Source organism: Heliconius melpomene, chromosome 11, assembly GCF_056956725.1.
Source record: "Heliconius melpomene rosina isolate 202511_hmr_F chromosome 11, ASM5695672v1, whole genome shotgun sequence".
Classification (NCBI taxonomy): Eukaryota; Metazoa; Arthropoda; class Insecta; order Lepidoptera; family Nymphalidae; genus Heliconius; species Heliconius melpomene.
This window is the reverse complement of record NC_140399.1, coordinates 775735-797224: the sequence shown is the minus strand read 5'-3', so window position 1 is coordinate 797224 and position 21490 is coordinate 775735. Positions and strand designations below refer to the sequence as shown.

The window sequence follows — 21490 nt, the reverse complement described above, 5'->3', positions numbered from 1 at the left end:
TAGCATTGGGACACTCCGTAACCCCTAAAAAACTAGTTTTCTTATTAAATTCACCATTCATATTAAAAATTTGAACATACCAGGATTCGAATGCATATTGTCTATATATAAATAAAACTTTTCAAAAGCCAATTTTCGCTGAATTTTAATAAGCTCGAACCTTTATATCGAATAAACATGAGATTTCAGTACATACATTAATAAAAAATCATTCATTCCGGATTCCTGAATGCGAAGACTGAAACAATTAATAACAGATGGCATTTGATCTGACTCCATACGAGTGTGTCAGTAAATATGGTGAAAAAATAAATAATTTCAACAGGAAACATAATGGAATGTTAAAGTAATTTATAAGAAAATATAACTCCAGAACACAATATTATTTAATTTACTTAGTAAACAGACAGCAATACAAATTACAGTATATGAAAGAAATTATCGACAGACAAGTCATTGTTTTTGACATTTATCAAGATAGATGGCGTTATTCAGTGTTGCAATTAGTTAATTTCAACATCCTCTTCTTAATTGCAAACCCATAGCTGTAGAAAAAACTTCAGTCTTCTTTTGAGAAATTGGTTTTGTAAGTATGTCGGCAACCATTTCCTGAGTGCCAATATATTTGAGATCAATTTCCTGATTAGCGACTCTTTCGCGAAGAAAATGATATCGTATATCAATATGTTTGCTTCGTGCATAGTAGGAATCATTGCCTGTAAATTTAATTGCACTTTGATTATCACAGTAAATTATGGTAGGTGCAACTGAAATATTATACTGCAATTCTGACTCCAAATGTCGTAGCCACAAAGCCTCTTGTGTGGCAGTAGCTAATGCCATGTACTCTGCCTCCATGGTTGATAATGCGACTGTGTTCTGACGTTTAGAACACCATGAAACTGAAGCACCCTGAAACAGAAATGTGTAGCCAGTGCATGATCGCCGGCTGTTAGTATCTGAAGCCCAATCTGAATCACTGTAGCCAAACACTCTTTCCTCTTCTTTGCTTTGACTAAATATCAATTTACAATCCTTTGTGCCCTTTATATACCGCAGTACTTTTTTTACTGCTAGCCAGTGTTGCATTTCTGGTTTGTTATTGAAGCTGCTCAATTTGTTTACTATAAAACATATATCTGGTCTTGTACCCTGTGATAGGTAAAGTAAACTCCCAATTGCTTCTTGATAAGGGACATTTTTAACAATATTATCTTGCTCTCCTGTGCTAATCAATTTAGAGCTAAGATCACATGGTGAATGAACTGCATTGCAATCTGTCATATGGAATCTCTGTAGAATTTTTTTTATATAGGCAGTCTGATCAATATGTATTTGGTCTCTGGCCTCATTCTGAGTTATTCTCCAACCAATAAAATGATTTACTGATCCCAATGTTTTCATATGTAATTTACTTTTAAGTTGTTGCTTTATTTCTTCTCCTTTCTGTTTGTTATTATAAAAAATTAATAAATCATCAACATAAATCAGTATAGCAAGAATGTTTCCATTATCATTGGTGGTTGATTCATATATATTTCAGTGTCTATGTCTCCCTGTAAAAATGCTGTAACTGCATCCATTTGATCTATATATAAGTTTTCTTTTACAGCCATTGCAAACAAATATCTTATTGAAGTATGTCGTACTACCGGAACAAAAATCTCATTATATTCAATTCCTTTCTTTTGTATGAAACCTTTTATGACTAATCTAGCTTTATATCGTACAACTTTACCGTTTGCATCGGTTTTTATTTTAAAAACCCATTTGCAAGGAATTATCCTCTTGTTTTCAGGAAGCGTAACTAATGTATTATTCTGAAGGAGTGATTCATATTCACTATCCATGGCATCTTTCCACTCTTTTGCTTTTGAACCTGAAAGAGCTTCTTCCACAGTTTCTGGTTCCTTTAATAATATTGCTGAATCAGTTGGCTTCTCATCATGACAAAAAAATGTAGTAGGTTTATTCCTTGGCCTCAAAGTCATATTTCTAAAGGGCATTGTTTCTTCCTCTTCGAAACTCTCTGGTGTGTAATCTGGGTCATTATTATCTGACTTTGAGTTTGACAATTCACTGGTGGCGTCAAACAATTTGTCTTCTTCAGAACTTTCATTTACAAAAGTATCGGTATCAGATTCTAGTTCAGTAGCTTCCTGTTGTTGCAATGTAGTAAGCGGCATTATAACACAATTGTTTTTGACTGTGTGTTCCAGGAAAACAACATCTCTGCTCTTGTATATTTGTTTTTTACTCATATCATACAATCTGTAACCTTTTGTATGTTCACAATAACCCACAAATATCATTTTGACAGCTTTTGAATCCCATTTTTGTCTCTTTTCTTTTGGCACATGAACCATTGCATGACAACCAAAAATTTTCATGTTATTCAAATTTGGTTTTTTACCAGTCAACATTTCATATGGTGTCTTGTATTCCAAAGCTTTTGTTGGTGAACGATTTACAATATAAGCCGCTGTTGAAACCGCTTCAGCCCAAAAATATTTTTGTAATCTGGAATTCAAAATTAAACATTTAGCTCTCTCTACTAATGTGCGATTCATTCTCTCTGCCATGCCGTTTTGCTCAGGCGTATATGGGTTAGTTGTTTGATGCTGAATACCAGTTTTACACAGAAACAATTTAAATTCGTTATTTATATATTCTCTTCCGTTATCGGAGCGCAATGTCTTTATTTTTTTATTTATTTCATTTTCTACTAAATTCTTGAATTCTTTGAATTTCTCTAAAGTCTCAGACTTATTTTTCATGAAATAGACAAATACCTTCCTGCTATAATCATCTATGAAAGTAACATAATATCTGGCACCTCCAACAGAACTTGTCTCCATCGGACCACAAACATCAGAGTGAATTAATTGGAGCAATTCAGAAGCTCTAGTGCCAGTATTTTTGAACGGTTGTCTACTCATTTTACCTTCTAAACAAGTTGTACAAACTTGATTGCCTTTTTTTAATAATTCAACCCCTTCTGCACTTTCTGTTATTTTCTGTAAGTCAGTGAAATTTAGATGGCCCATCCTTTGATGCCATAAATTTATATCTTGCTCATTCACTGTTGATAGCAATGCCGGTGCTTCAGAAACATTATTTACTATATACATGTTATTGCGATGCAGAGCTGTCAATACTAATTTATTATTCTTATAAATTTGACAACCATCTCTCTCGAATTTCACTTCACAGCCATTATTTATCATTTGACTTACAGAAAGTAAATTAACTGATAGTGTGGGTACAAATAGAACATTTCTAACCTGTATTGTCTGTAATGTGCCATCTGAGTCTCTTATCTGGAAATCCACATTGCCACTGCCTTTTACTGGCACTATTTTATTATCTGCCACCTTGATGTTATTGGTTGTACATGGAGTAACATCATACATCCAATTCTCATTATTGCACATATGCAGGGATGCTCCAGAATCCACATACCAGCAGTTTCCATCCAATTCAGCAGAAACTGGAAAAGCAGCATAATAACCATTAATTTTTGAATTATCTGTGTTTGACGAACCCTTTTTTTTGTCTTTAAAATAGCAATCTTTACTCATATGCCCATACTTATTACATACATAGCACCGTGGGCCTTTGGGTTGCCTTTTTTCTTGTGTTTGGTTATGTGAATTATTCTGTGAAAACTTTGACACATTTTGTTTATTGTAAGCCTTGGTCTTTGAATAGTAAGCAACAGAATCTGATACCTTAACCTCTTGTAGCAACTTGGTTTTGACATAATCAGCAGTAATAGCCACACCAGAACTCTCTAAAGCCATTATCATCGGTTTGTAGTAATCAGGGAGGCCAGCAAGCAGCAATGTACCAAGCCACTCATCTCCTACCACAAAGTTGATATTCCGTAACTTATGAGTTGTTGACATTACCTTGTTGACATATTCCTCAACACTCGAGCAATTTTCCAAGTTGGTGGTGATCAGATCTCTTAGTAAACCTACTTTTCGACTGAGCCCAGAGTCATCAAATACTTTTTCGAGTTTTATCCATACTTGTTTCGCTGTTGTAGCTTCTTGAACGTGGACATAATTAACTGGATCTATCAAAAGTATTATTTTCGATCTTGCTTTCGTATTTTTCTTGCTGTCGGATTGATAACCCGCATCAGGTTCAATTTCCTGCCACAATTCTTCATGTTCCAGATAGTTTTTGACGGCAAATTTCCAACTTTGGTAGTTTTCTCTTCCAATGAGTTTCTCAATTGTGCCCATTGATATTTGTGACACCATTTTTAATGTACTTTTCGTCAAAGAATATGTTGGAGAAGGAAACAAACACGCCGGTAATGGCCGATTGCGAGGTTATGAAATTGAATCCAATTTAATCACAGCAGTTTTGTATCGAATTATATTTCGTATTTACTTTCGGACATTATTTGCCCATAACCTAATGGAATGTTAAAGTAATTTATAAGAAAATATAACTCCAGAACACAATATTATTTAATTTACTTAGTAAACAGACAGCAATACAAATTACAGTATATGAAAGAAATTATCGACAGACAAGTCATTGTTTTTGACATTTATCAAGATAGATGGCGTTATTCAGTGTTGCAATTAGTTAATTTCAACAAAACAGGTAAGCATTTTTTTGTCTACATAATTAATATGTTTATTTTGAGAGCGGCATAGTTATGCATTCGATTCCCACTCAGGGGAGTAAATATATCTATGTAGTAAATATTGCCGTGGTGTGTCAAAACGAAGCGTTAAGTTCCGCCATTAAACATACAATGTCTCCGAGAGTGGGTAACCAAGACGATATAATACTAGGTTCACTCTGCCTACCTTGCTATATAAGAGGTATTTAAAAAAAGAAAATTTTAATACACTCTTTGTTCCGATAAACTCTTCGTTTTTCTTCGTATGTCTTTTTGTCCAGCCTAAAATATATTTTCTCAATAAACCAAACAAAATTGTAGGCAGGATCATTGTAATAAATCAATTTTATTGCGGGTTTTTACTACCATCGTTTGTGACGATGCAGTCGATAGCGTTCATTATTCTCGGCGCTAATAGTCCCGTTGTTTTTATGATGTATTACTTTCAATAGATCTATTGGATTTGCGGATATTGAAACGTAGGTAAATAGAGATGGAAATAGTTGTCTTGAATGTTTTGATGGAACTTAGGTTCCCTACTTCCTTCCATCCTTCGAATTTTTGAGATATTTGGGAGATTGAGTGGCAGAATTCAACGATGCGCTTTGTCTTTTTTTATTGAGAGAGAAAATGAAAATAATTCATTTCTCGAAATGGGAATTGAACCCCCTTTGTCGCGTTTGCTGTCTTTCGTTAAAACAATATTTATTACGACATCTTACGTGCGTATTCCTAAAGAAATACTAACAATATAAATATATTGTAACAAATCTATAAGAGTCTAGACGTACCTCGATGAGAACATATGGAACCTTGGAAGGTTCCACAACTTCGTAGTTGCTAGATCTGATCCACCCTCCATATGGTACCACCATCTGAACCATTATTAACCGAAAGCGTAACTTATAGGTTAAAAATATAAGAGAAATATACATTTTATATGAGGAAAAAAATGTAAATTTCTACGTAGCAAGTTATTACGTAATAGTTCTAACAAGTTTATAAAAGGCTTTCAACTTTCGTAGCTCTTTCATTTAATTGTGTTAAATATTTTATTAAAGTGAACAAGTTAAGTGACATAGGTATTTGAATTCTTTAATTTTTTTTTAAATAACGAGAAACTGTATTTTTTTCTTCTTTCTGTTATTAATTTAAAATGAGAAATATTTTCTATTATATAGTTTTTTTTAAGCTCTAACTCTAGAGTCTAAAATATATATATACTAGTGGACCCGAATGCGGCTACGCCCGCTTGAACTATACATATATTTATTAAATATATTTATGAAATTATTTTCAATTTTCAATAGAAAGATGCGTTAAGCAAGCTCATTTTGGTTCTAACAACAAACTTTGCACATCGTTGCTTAGCAACGGTCGCATAGCGATGGTTGTTATTAACATGACAGTATGCATTGCATGTCAAATTAATAAGTATTTTAATATATTGGTATATATCGACAATATTACAAATATGAGAAAAAAAAGTATCATATGTTCATCCCGAGACCCTCAAGTATCTCTATATGAGTATTTTATCACAATTAAATTAGCGGTTTGGCCCTCATGGCAAAGACAGACAGACAGACAGAGTTACTTTTGAATTTATAATATAGGTATGGATATATAATGAAACACAAATAAAATTCAAATAATCACCAAGCAAATACGCACACAACATACGGACACAACTTCCACTTTATTATCGTATTGCATGTTACGACAACTAATCATTACGCTTTTTTAGCCCTAATGATAGTCAAAAGTAAACAAGTACGGAAAAGAATAAATAACTAGAACATATACGACTATCTATATATCCATAATAATATTATAAAAGTCAATAGTTTGTTTGGTTGACAGTGCTGACCTCTAGAACTACTGGTTTGAATTAAAAATATCCTCGAATGGGAATCGAATCCACAAGCTGTCTTGTATTATATACAACAACTTTGGGGTAGATAGAGCCACCGGTAGCGAGAGTTCCGTACAAAAATTTGAGGCGTCGAGCTTTTTCTAAAATTAAGGCTTAGCTTAGCCAGACCTTATAGCCTTAGCCTTAGCCTTTCCTATAAGATTAATGTTAAAAGTGATGAATAGATGTGTTCCATGAACCATCTTTAATAGCGGGTTCGAGTCCCGCAATGTACAAACTTTTAGGCATGAACTAAAAATATAAGTATAAGATTTCCAAAATACAAATTGAAAATGACACTCAGGCCTGCAAGTATTTCTCTATGAAATTTCGAGGTAAACCACAGAACTCCATTAAACTGATGCTATATCAATCAATGCCATTGGAGCACTTCTGCGAAACGCTGCTTAAGTAATTTTGGGTAAGTGATTTCTTTTATTAGATTTTTTTAATAAATTACTGTATTTATTCGCTAAATTCTTACTAAATTCGTTCTTCACTCTCCCCCCTCTTTTTGAGGCCCCTATTAACTTATTATTAACTAGCGGCCCCAGTACAAGTTTTTAATATTTTTTTTTGTCACCAAAGATTACTTATACACAGATATATAACATGAAGACAAAAATCTACACGCATATAAAATTTGGTATAAAAGATATTATTCTTAAATTAATTAAAACGTTTCTAAATTCATTTCTGCACCTGAAAATCATTAACAACAGAATATAAATGGCAGATCAATTTCTGTTTCTCACTGAGAAGTAGAAGGTTATTCTCTCATGAGAATCGTCTCTCGTACTAATTGGTATGTCAAAATATGACAGGATACACCTTGCTGATAGGCCTGAAACGACGAACGGTTTTATCGACGTCTATTCTATTCGATTTAGTGTTTTATATTCCATTTTTATAGTGTCCGTAGTGACGAAATGGCAAAGTCTCAAATTTTGACCACGAAGTTGCGAGGTTAGGGTTTGAAATGTTAGAGTGTGAAGCTTATAATACATTTACAGCTTTTTGAGAGTTTGAGTCATTCAATTCAATTAAGAAATGAAACATTTATTTAAATGTATATTTTTATTTCTTCGCTCTGATGTCGAGGCCAAGTAAGGCTTTGAGTTTCGTCACTAAACACCCAATAAAATTGGGCAGAAAGTGGGAAACAGATTCTCAATTTTCAATATTAATAATTAATTAATAATAGTATTTAAGATTAAGTATATATATTTGTATTATGTTCATCAATAATAAATTACTTCTATTTATAGAGCTATAGACAAAATAATATCATAAATTTCGTTTCCATAATGGTTTTTAGATCATTCATAAAATCGATGAAATGTAATTAAAATGCAACAAAATAAACCCCCTGTCCTAAAATAACAAAGTTTTTTCAACCCATAAAAAAATAAAATACATATTTAAAAAGTATATTCTTCATTAATCATGTCTTTTAAATTGTTAGCCAAGATTTAAAGTTTGAACGTTAACCCTAATTTGAATGTAATTGACTATGTCAATTACTGTGCCGGTACTACGATTTAGATTTTCGATACTCGCTAACGAGTACTTTACTGTATACGTGGCGTATTCTTATTATGTCAAGAACCAACTAACAGAAATTCGTTTCTTCTACCAGTTAATGAAATGAATATAAATTATTAAGTTTTTTTTTATTAAAAAAAAAAAAAATTAAATAAAAATCACAAAATACTTGCAGATATTTAAATTCTAATAAACACTGAACCATTTAATAAGAAATTGAGGTTGTTACACATTAAAAAATATAGCACACGTGTGTGGAAAACGAAATAATTAACTAATTCTAATAATACGCTTCTATTATATATAAGGCTTTCTTTCTTTAAAATTGATCAAGAACAGACATTCCATACATAATAAACAGGTACGTATTTTATAAAAGTAAGGGAAAAAAACAAGAAATTTCCTTCCTACCCTCAATAATACAATTAAGATGCTAAGTATCTACTTACCGTCTAATTACGTTCCCGGGGAAATATCAGGGTAAATATCCCATGTTTCATCGATACCTTCCTCTTGTGGATCCGCATCCACTCAATTGGTATTTGCATCGACCAAAAAAACCTACTTCTATTATTGACAGCATTCATTCGAATACAGTTTTCTTTTTTGCGATCGTCTATACAGATTTGTTGGATTTTGTGGTTGGGAAATTATGAAGATTTGTTTTTGTTTTTACGCATTTTTTATACATTGCGTCTTCATTTATGACCTATCGAGATTGTCATGGCGTTTTACTCAAAACGCAACGGTTGCGGGTTCGATACTAACCCGAGTATAAAAGTTATTTACATTAATTAGCTCTGACATGAAGATAAAACACGCCGTAGTTTTCCGCCATTCAAAACGAAATGTCTTGAAGACATTAACAATGAGACAAACAGTGTGAAGTTGAAAAACATCTCTTAAATAAGGAAGATAGAGAAAAAAAAAGTAATAAAAGCTTATGCTACTGATAGAAAACATCGTCTGTATACTTCACAAACAACTTCACTAGTTACGAGGTTCGATGGTCGAGGATGCGAGTCCTAATTGGCTTCTACGCCTCTAGAGTCGACTATTGTTTTGCAATCAATGTCTTTTCTCTTTATGTATGTTTGAAATTTTTTCGAAGTAAATGAAAATAATAGTGTTAAAAACTCTACGTTGTCCTCTTTCTTGTCCTTTTTTACCTTAACGCTGTATCCCGCATATATCTGGGTAGGTTAAGGGACCCGGCATTTGGACTTTATTCTCCACTTCTTGTCTTTCTCCTTATTTTCAAATAATTGCTTATTGAGTGGAAAACAGCGGACGGAACACACTGCGTTTACTCTACACAAGTACGTAAGCACGATGTTTTTGAATTTATTCCACCCGATGAAATTATAGATAACGTGCAGCGTTGAGTTCCGCCACATATAATTAATATTTCAAATTCTGATATTAAATAGAAAACGCAGTGATTTAGCACTAATTCATCTATTCTAATTCTATCTGCTTTCTCTGCTATATGTAGGAAAAAAACATCCCCTAAGGAAAAAAATAAATCTACAGGACTATGATGTCGTCAGTAAGCAATATTGGCTGTTTTATATTTTTTATGTTGTACTTGTGTAGTCAATTGTACAGGTTTATCGGTTCCTTTGCTTCATTACACTTTGATTGTGTCTTGACCTGATTTGAAAGTATTATTGAACATTGAATGAATATTTGCTGTAAATATTTCAGATTATTTTGTTACAGACAGAAGAATGTTATTTGCAGAAGTGTGTATACTTGAAAAGAAAAGTTATTTTTCTTTGTGGTAACGTTAAATATATAATAATAATAATACAATAATTGAAGAATAAAAAAATCAGTAGAGATTCGGAGAGATTTTCGTTCTACGTTCTGTTCTGAATTCGTTTTTCTCATCAAAAAACTACTTTTATAAGTATGCTAATAGCTTTAGTTAGATATATTGAATATTTTTAGCATTTCTTAAAGCATTAAATATTCCACTCTTAGGAAAGAAAAATACTTTTTTGGAAAAGTATAACAAATGGAACATAGAGGGATTTGAACTCGTACTTCTTAAAACATATAATTATGATGTTGTCATTTAGTTATTCAAATTTACTTTAGAAAACAATATTATTCAGGAGTCCATTTCAAATGGCGTCGGGCCACAGGGTTCAATCCTCACTCGAGGCAATGAATTATTATTTCTTAAATTTACATTTCTTCGTTCTGGCACCAAGGCAAAAGACCGGCGTTGAATTCCGCCACTTACCAAGTAATGCCTCGAAAAAATTAACACTTTCCGCTAATTTTTTACTTGGAACGGACTTTTAGTCTCCCCGCGGTGTGACGTATATAGTGTAAAACTGGTTTATTCTAAATGACCAACTCTTGTAACCATTTTTCTTTGTTTTCATTTTAATGTATGAAAGATAATCCTCCTTAGGCCCTAAACTAATATTTTTGTTGTTCTTTAGGCCTTCAATGTGATTGAACGGCCAGATTGACCATGCGTGTAAGAAGATTGTGTTGTTATTCTTTTATTTTAGTAATCTTAAAAAAAAACTATCAATGAAATTGCCTTCCTCAACATATTTGAGACGTGATCGAAAGTAAATATTGGTGGCTAAAACTATCTTGAGGTCTTCGTAGTGCAGCGGTAGAGTGTCTGACCATAAACGTGACGATTGGGGGTTCAACTCTCACAAGGTTCCTTCGTCTTATTTTCAAGTCATTGATGACTTTGCTCTTTGTTTTGTTTCCAGAAATAGAAAATGAAAATAATTTACTTTCTCTGAGCGGGATATGAATCCGAAGCCGTCGATTTTTTTATTCATCGCTGTACTCTCTAAATATATACTATATTTCAACTAATAACATCACCAGGACACCAATTTGCCTAAGTGCAAGTAAAACTTAATATTTCAATGACCCACTTTCGTCGCTTTGATCTAGCCATAACAGTGCGGGCGGGCGGGTATTGTGACAGTTTTCTAACTATTAGCAACATAGCCTCAAAATACTTGATAACTCTGTTATTTAAGCAGATTATTTGGCTAGTTTAGTTTTAACTGGTTATAAGGTCCTCGGTTCCATTCCTGGTGTGGAAGATTTTGAGTTGAGTTTATAATAATAGAGAGAGGAGGTGTAATAAGAGGGATCCTAGAGTCAATTCTTGGTTCCCTAAAATTGATAAAGTATTCCACCCAACTTTGGAGATATTATGTATGAAATGAAATAACTGAACACCGCAATCTGTCTTGTTACGAGAGCGAAGAACTGAAAATTAATTATTCCCACGAGTGGGATTGATACCCAAAGCAATCGCGATTACTATCAGATGCTGTGCCGATACACCACGACGGTCTTTTATTTATAATTATTTAGCAAAATGTACCAGATAGAAAATTTCCAAAAAAATCTATTTAATAAAAATATATATATTTAGTTTTAGCCTAACTCATTCGAATAAACTAAGGGATATTAAAAGTCTTAGAGGAGAATCTGCATAAGTTCCGTGAAATTATCAGTTCACCAAGAGATATAATACTAGTAAATCTCATCGAAAATTTTCTTGCCCGTATTATACTCGTTGCAATCCGGCTTTGGTTAATCCTCTCACGATGCACTGAGCTCTTACTCTACCTACATTACTATTATGAAAGGTGAAAAATATTTTTAATATAATATTAAAATTTACTTTTATATTATAATTTAAAGTTACTTTTAGGGATTAAATGTTTTATAGTTTAAATAATATAAAATATTGTGTAGGATTCCCTTATAGTGCCTTATGATTAAATGAGGGAGCTTTCAGATATTTAATTTTTTTTAAAATTTTAATCTCTTACCAAGTAATTGACAGATAAAACAAACAAAAACTACTGGACTTAGAAAGTTTAATTCAGTCTGTAGATAAATGAAACAGTGTAAAAATTCCTACGAAAACGGGAAATAACTAGGATTTCACTACAATTGATAAAAATTTTATACATAAAGTAAAAAAATGTAAATTTTTTATTAGAAAATATTTAATATTTTGCGATTACACAGCCACGCCTTATTCCCTGTAACTGGAACTGCGCGACCTTCCTATCGTGACCTATTATTCAGCTATTATAAGACCACCATAGAATAGAACTTGTAAGCTATTTTAGATATTTACATACTATGTATATGTAACCCGCTGTCATGGCGCAGTAGGACTGTGGCTATAAATTCGGAGGTTGCGGGTTCGATTTTTGGGAAATGGCTTATATTATTTTTATTTCCTCGCTATAGGTAAAGCGCGAGTTTAGTCTTACTACAAAAAAAGCAGAGAAAATAGGATGGAAAGTGGACAACGAAGTGTCCTATTACTAGATCTTCTGTGGCTGTCCTGCTATGCAAGACAAACGACGCAAGGCGAAACGTAAAGCTAAATAAAATTGATATTTAGCTTGTTATAGCAGTAAATGAACTAAACTGAGTTTAAAAATAATTATTAATTTTCTTTAAAATAACAGTGTAAAGTTTTAAGAAATTTGAGCCTTATTTTTCTATTACTTTATTTTACTTTCTTTCATAGCGTACAATCAAGATAGACGTTTTTAATCCTAAACTATCGATATAATGCTCAGCTGCAACGTTTTAAAAAATAAAACCATCAATACCAGTTTGAATTTAAAACGGGATGAGATTTCTGCATCGGCAATTTATAACATTGTAAAGAAACGGGCGTTGAATATATCGCGGCTTCAACAAAACAAATTTACATATCTATTAGAAAATATAGGTCGATGCATAGTTTTATCTAGATTTTTAATATGTAATTTTTTTATTGAAAAAATTGCTTAAGCAGCTTCCCGTTGTTTAGCAGGATAGCAGAGGAAACGAGTGAATATTAAAATAATACAAAATGTTGAATTGTGGCAGTGGATGGAAGACCTAGAGCGGAGAAGCCAAAAAAAATTCTCGAGAGGCAGCTGTAAAACGAATGATAAAAGGTAGGCAGACCCTCCAGAAGGTGGGCCGACGATTTCTTCAAGATTACGGGAAGCCAGTGTATGTATGCAGGTGCAGATGTAATGATGATTAAACTTTGCGAGGATATATATTTGTTCCGTAAAAGCTACTGAATTAAGTAGTAATTTCGCTAATACATTAGAATAACACATATTATTATGCTACAATTGATAAAAATATTTTGTATAATTTATCAATAATGAGCAGAATAAGTTTAAAGTTAAGATAAAACCATTTTAATACAGTTAAATATTTTTCCACCTAATAAAACTTAAATTGCCTCGTCACTCAATCTGTAACCGGAGGTACTAAAAACCAAGACTAATGAAGCTTCATTTGAAACGTTTAAAAAAACGAGTGTTGTCAATCACTTTGATGTTTATTAATTAATTATTAAGGATGATACTTTAAAAGGATTAATGAAAACACGAAATTTTGTTTTAAATTTATTTTTAACTTGGAACTCTAATACTATTGACAAAATAAAAATCAAATAAATTAGCTTTACCCTGTATCCCACATGCACCAGTATAGGCAGAGGGAGCCTCATATTAAAATCCTCCACTCTCCACTTTCAATACCAAGTTTCATACTCAATACCAGCGAAGAAATGAAAATATTAAGTATTTCATTTTCTCGAGTGGGAATTGAACGCACAACATATCACATATCACGCTTGAGCCACAACTGGCCCCAAATAAAAGTTATTTATAGACTAATATAGAAGACCGTTGAAAACTTATTTCCTTCACTCACCGCCATACACACGATCAGTTACAATTGATCTGCAAATTATCCGTACATTCCAACTGATTGATGGACATCGGCTGACATGACGTCGACCTATCAATATTGGATTAACAAACCTAAGATCGTTTGAACTAGATTGGAATTGATGAAACTTTAGTATATTATAAAAAATATGTTAGAGGAATATAAGAAGTTAGAGAAAACCTACGTCTAATGTTAAAACACTCCGTTCCCCAGTATAGAAGAAGAAGAAAATTTTTCATTGTAAGAATACATGATTATCTATATGTTAATTCTGAAGGTTTTTTTTTTTAAAAAAAGCTCATGGTGGCACAGGAGCAGAACATCTGATTGTAAATGCGACAGTTGTGGATTCGATTGCCTCGCTCTGGTAAATAGACCACGGCGTTGAGTTACAAATTGAACTGAAGTTCTTAACACTGTTCCTCTGCATCCCTACATATGTGTCCCATACAGTATAAAACACAGCATATAATACTTCCTGTCCGTTAATTAATTCAGTTTCACGTCACATATTTCCGTTTAATCTACTTACAGAACTCCACGTGGCATCGCGTAAAAGTTTGTTTTGTACACAAGTTAAGTAATCTCATTTGTAAGTTTAGAACACGTGCAATTTACGTTTGTACATAGTGTTGCGAATGTTGGCATAATGATACATTAGATATATAAAATTATATATATATATATATATTTTGCCGTCTTGCCTTGCTGTATCCTATACAAAAGAGTAGACATGGGGAACCTAGTGTTAGAACACTCCGTTCATATTAAAATCTTCCGTTCCCCACTTTTTACTGAATTCTGGAGACATCGCGGATTGAGTGGCGAGCTTTAATAATGACCAAATATATCTTAAATATAATTTGATCACACAATTATCACATTTCTACAATAAATCGAACGATACTCACAAAACTTACATAGACACAATATTTTAAAATTCAAATACATTCCAATTTTCAATACCCCATACAGAACTAGTATGAGAAAAATAAAAATTAAAATCGTACATCCCGAGCGTATATCACAATACTGACAGCGACGAGTCGAAGGCTTTATACCCACTTGGAATTTATCGTTCCACTTCCGCAATATATCTATGTATGTGTAGGTACTTGTTCGTGTATCGTTTCGTAGATATGTAATGAAATGTAAATTAATATTAGTTTTTTTATTTACATTTCTCTGGTTTTTGTGGGAGAAAATATGTAATTTTAATTATGAGATACAAAGAATGTAGATAGAATGTAGATAGCGAGGGTCTCACAAAGGGAACCTGTTCGGATAGTTTGGTATGTCGAAAGAATGAGTGATGGAAATATGGCAAAAAGATTTATGCAAGAGGTAAGAGAAACAGGTGAAAACCTCGATTGACTTAAAGGAAAGAATGAGGACCCTCCGATGGGCATTTATAAGAAGTATGCAAAGCATATACATTTGAAATCCTACCAAAAATATTTTTCGATTCGACAATAATTTGTCGAATCTCATATTTTGACTAAATTAGCCATACGTTTTGACTAAAGTGTAGAGTAGAGTTTTTTTAGTTTCATGGTTTATCCTGCAAATAGCAGCGTTGGCGGATAATCTGGAAACCTAGTGTTAAGATACTCCGATCCCATCAAAACACCTGTTCCCCACTGTCTGCTGAATTCTCTGTACGTCTGCTGTATTCTAAAAATGTGACGTGAAGGCGTTGAGTTCTGCCACTCTACAAGTTATATCTCAAATCACCTTAATATTTAGTTCTACTTTTCTGCCTACTAAATATATACTCTTATTTCGAACAGCGAACGCGCTACGAGTATTTGCGTAGTAGCAAAATGTTTCCATCGCCGCCGCCCCGCTCTTGACTCTCTTGACAGACCATCGACCCTCTATTGAACTATAGAAAAAAATTGTAAGTAATAAAATATAATATTATAATTTAATAATAATAAGATTTGTAACCGAGTTCAAAGTAAGTGAGGGGAATGTAGTGTCTTAATGGGAAATGAGTGTGTTAACACTAGGTTCTCATGCTTCTTACACCAGTTATGTGCAGGATACAGCGTAAAGCATAAAAAAATAAGATAAAACTCTCTGTTCGCCGCTAGCACTAGTTTATGTTATTGGTTGGTTTAAAAAAAGTAATAATTTTTTTGACTTTTAACATTAAATAAATACGGTTAGGCTAGAAATTAATTTTATACAAAAAAAATATCATTCCAGTTTGATATTAGTTTTATATATTTACCAGAGATTTGTGATTGTAGATTCAAATATATATATTTTTATATTCACTCAGTATCCCGCAGAAAAAAAAGGGAACGGAACCTTGCCATTTGAGGGATACAGCATCTTAACACAAAAAAATATATAAAACGTTTACATAAAAAAAGGAAAATAAATAAAATTCTAAAACGATTTGAACCTACACCACACTAAACTTTCAATCCCAACTGATAACAATAGAATAACAATTACCACTGACATTTAAAAAGGTACAATTGATTATCCCGCGGGGTACGGGATAACCCCGGCGTAATCCCATAGATTCCCCACAATCCTCCTTAAATCCTGCCGAGGACATCAATTCAGGACCAAACTACTACATATATAAAGATTAATATATACTAACTAACTACATATATAATTAATCACTATTCCAGTAAAAATAAGGGTGGCGGGCAAAGCACCTCTATTTTTGCTCTTCCCAAATTATCTTCACAATAAACTATGAATCGAGAACTCGTTGCGTAGAAGATAAAATTTGAAGTCTCTTTAATCACTTTGTGCTTGTTAAGATACGGTGTCTTTAAATGTCTTTGGGTAGAACGCACATGGTTATTAAAACCCGACCTAATATATAGAGGTCATATACATATATAGAGGTCGGCGAGGCGCAGTGGCGGAAGCGTGTGACTATAGACACGAAGGTTTTGGATTCATTTCCCACTCGGTAAATGAAATATTTCATTACCTCGACTGGGAATCAAAGCCACGACTGTCGCATTAACAGTCGCACGCTTGTATCTCTGAGTTACGACGGCTTGTATTATGTAATATAACATATAAAATATTAAATTACCCCTATAAACTTGTAATCAATGAAAGTTTGGGGTATGAGCGTCAAAAGTGTCGGGAGCAAAGCCTTTGTGTTCCAGACACTTGATGCTGTTGATAATTTAAAAACGTTATAGTAAAATTATTAACTGAAACAAAATATGAATTTTATAACAATTTCCTTTTCAGCTTCACGCGGGATATACCCGCATAACGCAAGAGGACCGAGAAAACTTAGTGCCAAGACACTCCGTTTAATACTTTACGCCTTTACTTAATATTTGATTTTTTGTAGCTTCGCTTTCTTTTTTGCACGTTGCCTTAAGGGGACGCCCTATTAGCGCACGCTTTTCTGACGTGCACGTGGTAGCGTAAGTGTTGGCAGGGGTCGTTGCGGGCTAGCCTTTCATTGTAGACCCCAATGCCACTATAATGTTAGTTTCCAAGCTAACTCTGCTATTATTAATAAAATACCGTAGCACTTCGTGCTCAGTTATCTCTGGCTACCCCATTACTACGGAATACAGCGTAGAGCTAAAAAAACGGTTTATTGTGATATACTAAGCAATCTCTTGAAATTCCAACGGGAAACGAAAAAAAAGCATGTTTTTATGTTTTTTACGTTACGAAAACGAAGTCGCGGGAAGCCACTAGTGTCAATATACAAAATCATACATTATTTCCAATACAAAACGCGAAGCTCAATATCCATCTAAGATGGAGATATCCACAATTCTCATGTACATATTATTTTCATTTTTCTCTGCAATATGTTAACGTTGCATTGTGCAACGTACAGTCATTGTTAGTTTTTAGTTTCCTATATTAAAATTTAGTAGAGCTTTCAATTCGTATTTGAAGTACGTGGATCACTATGTGTTTTGTTGGTATGTAACATATAGAGTAAACTTGGTGAAATTATTTTATTTAAATTATGTAAGCTTTTAACAATTTCGAATACTATTATACTTTCGATAACGCACGATTTAATTACGGGACGCTTAATGGATTTCTGCAAGCTCTTATGGAAAAGGGAAGAATCGGAATTTTATCCTCCACCTCCAACATCTAAGATTAAGCGGTGCGTGAAGAACAGAATGTCTTAACACTAGGTTCCCTCCGCCCTACTCTCTTATGAGCGGGATACAGCGTGAAATAAAAAAAATAGTTTCCCTTTTTTTTTAAATCCACTCAAGCGAAGCTGCCGGCTAAAACTCATCTGTCACAAACCATTTCTTTCAAATTATAAAATAATACAATATATTTTTCAATTTCAATGTGACTAAATTCAATTTCTACTTAGTTAGTTTTCTTTGATATATTTTCTGCGAAAGAAACCTAGGTCTCGAGAGATTTCAATTTCCCTTCTGTTTATCCAGTTCAGACAGTAATATATCTTGATTGATCTAAAATTGTATATAATTTGTCACTATTTTCTTTACGATCCTCTTATTTCGCATAGGTATATTGCGTAGGATTTTGTTTTTATATACCTATCTTTTTCTTTGTTCACACACTGTTATATAGCAGGTTAGGTAGACAGAACCTGCGAACCTAGTCTTAAAACACTTCTTTCCCATTAAGACACTTTAAAGTGGGGACTTTCCGCTGAATTCTGGAGTTATAACGTTTTAGTAGCGAAACTTAACGCCATAAATATTTATGGTTCTAATTTTATATGGCCATTATGGAGCAGTGGCTCAATGTTTGACGGAATTTAACGCTGCACTGTGTCTTGTTATCAGAGAGAAAAAATTAAATAAAGTATACCTCTGAATCATCAAGGGACCTTACTACATATTGTACATATGTACAATATTTACATTATTATAAGAGTTTCTAGATATGTGCGACGTAATGCCATTTTAAAGTGAAAGTAGATAAACTTTTTGAACATGGTCTTAGTTATAGCGGGTATATTAAACAGTTTTTTTTCTAAATATACTTTATATTTAGAAAAAAAACTGTTAAACGATTTCCAAATGACTAAATGGCCAGAGGAAACCTAAAGTTAAGTCATTGTGTTTCACACCTTCCGATCAATTTTAGCAATATTGCTTGTGAACTGGTGGGACGACGCGCTATGTCTACAAAAGTAAAGAAATGTAGGTAATTTCAATATAATAATTCCGTGAAGTGGGAATCTAGCACAAAACGGCGGACGGCTACAATAACATTTTTTTAATGACCTGGGATGACTCGGGATAGACCTGGGAACCTTGTGTGAGACATTTCGTTCCCATTAAGATACTTTCGTGACCGATTTTTCGTCGAATTCTCGAGGCATAAAGTGTTTTATTTATTTATTACCAGAGCGAGAATATTAAAACATTAAGCATTTCATTCTGCTAAGTAAGAATCGAACTACAACGTTCTCCACTTTCCGCCAAATACTGGAGGCATTGCGTATTGAGTTGCGGAACTCTGCCGCGCATTGCCTTGTTACTAGAACAAGGCAGTCAAAATATTTTTTTTTTCATTTCCTCGAATGTCAACCGCCATCGGAATCCAGTGGAATCGAACCCACTACCTGTCACGTTTACAGTCGCACTGGCCTCTAAACTAAGAACTGAATATCTTAAAAATCGCTGACACTGGCACAATACACATTAAGCGATATATGAAAACATTACGCCCGCATTCCAACAGAACGGTGATAAGCTCGAAATATAATTAATAACATACGGTTGTATGAATGTATGTATGTAATGTCTATAAATAAACAAAAGGGAATTAATGATTGTTCTGACGAGATATTATAGCGGTTGAGATGTGATACCACTATTCAATATGATCTTATTTATTTTACACTAAATGAGTAAAATTAAAAATCCAAATTTTGTGGAGAAATTGTCCAAATTTATTTAACTCACAGATACGTGAAGAGAAAATAATCACAGAAGGAAATAAAGAAATTTAAATAAATACCAATAGAAAATACAAGCTAAACTAGCACGTAATAGTAAGAAGTTAAGGTTGAGAATTGAATGCAAGCTAAGAGAGCAATGGATACACAAGTGAATGTCGCAAGCGATTCTAGCCGACTCTTTAAACGTGGCGATGCTAGCTAGCAGCCTACGACACGCATAGCAAAAAAACTCGGAACAGGTTTGAATTGTTCCAATGCGCTGCGTGCGGATGATTTTAGTAAATGTAATAATATTAATTTAGAATAAGTAATGTTCCCTACAATATAAAACTATTATAGGCAAACTATTCTAGGTTCGATTCCCACTTGAGGGGATGAAATATTTCTTAATAGGTGTATAACTTTAAGCCATTGCGTTTGCTTCATCATTCATTTGTATGTAGAGTACAACGTTTCGTGTAAAAAATAATATAACTGTCATATGGAAATGATGAATGCGCAGTGAAATTATGTATGGAACTGCCGTGCGTTAGTTTACTTTACATAAATGCCGCTTTGGTACGTAGAACTATATAAAAAACGAGGAATGCTTGATTGAACGACTACTATAGTCATAGATTCAAATTCTATTGTTTGAAAAAATCTTTTTTGTGTATTGTGTTATGATAGTTAAACCTTATCTAATTAATTACACGAAGGAAAAGTGAAGATTGGACTGACGAAAAGACTTTACAGTTTTTTCCTACTCAACGACGACTAATTTCCATATATTATTTTTAGTTACTCTAAAAATTATGTATTTTAAATTATAATTGTTGTTTCTTTGTAATAAGTAATAGATTGAAATTCGAATTTTTATGTCATCTTTGAAACCTCATGAGATATTTCATCAATCTCCACTATCAGCTACTGTGCTGAAAAAAAATACGCATGTAAAAATATACAGACATTCATTACTCCGAGTGGAAATCGAACCCATAGCCATTGAGTCTACAATCAACGATGTTCCACTGCGCCAGGACCGCATCAATTCCGTAATGAAAATAGCGAAAACTTTGTAAGTAATATTTTGAAATGCACTTTATGTTTCGCAATGTTGATTGTGTGCAAATTGCTACATAAATTTAAGTAGGAGCTTTACGCAGTATCTAGTATATTTGCATGTAACAGAGTAGACAGAGAGAATTTAGAGTTAAAACATTCCGTTCTTTCATTCATGTTACTAAACTCTTGACTCTTACCTAAAAATGAAAATAACTCATTCTCTAGAATAAAAATCAAACCCACACCCTTTGTGTTACAATCCAACGGCCTCGACATACCTCACACATTTACAAATGAAAATCCTGAAAATCTCTCTGAAAACTGATGCCAATATATTCAATTTTTTTAGCTTTATCATCGTAATCTAGACTTAATACATTCGGTTCCTCATTTTTCCCAGAGTTCTGGAGGCATTGCGTATTAAGTGGCAGAACTCAACGCTGCAATTTGCGTCGACATCACAGTGAAGAAATGAAGTGAATTTTTTAGTTGCTCCAGTGGAAATCGAACCCACGACCTGTCGCTTTTACAGTGACACTCTTGTGCCCCTATCCAAATACTTATAAAATAACAAAAAAAAACATGTTATTTAATATAGTTAAAACAAAATTTTCGCAGCACGATTTAAATTTTACAAGCAACCACTAAATTTGAACTGAAGAAGCTTCTA

General features: G+C 33.2%; 1 protein-coding gene across 1 annotated transcript; it reads right to left on the bottom strand.

Annotated features, from left to right (window-relative positions):
- Positions 1-513: 513 nt before the first annotated feature.
- Positions 514-1284, bottom strand: LOC146534237 (uncharacterized). Its single transcript, XM_085193256.1, has one exon. It carries the CDS (start codon positions 1282-1284, stop codon positions 514-516), a length of 771 nt encoding a protein of 256 aa, XP_085049382.1.
- Between the last annotated feature and the right edge of the window lie 20206 nt (positions 1285-21490).

Excerpts from the sequence above, each read along its gene's own strand:
- LOC146534237 (XM_085193256.1), bottom strand. The coding sequence starts at position 1,284 with ATGACAGATTGCAATGCAGTTCATTCACCATGTGATCTTAGCTCTAAA.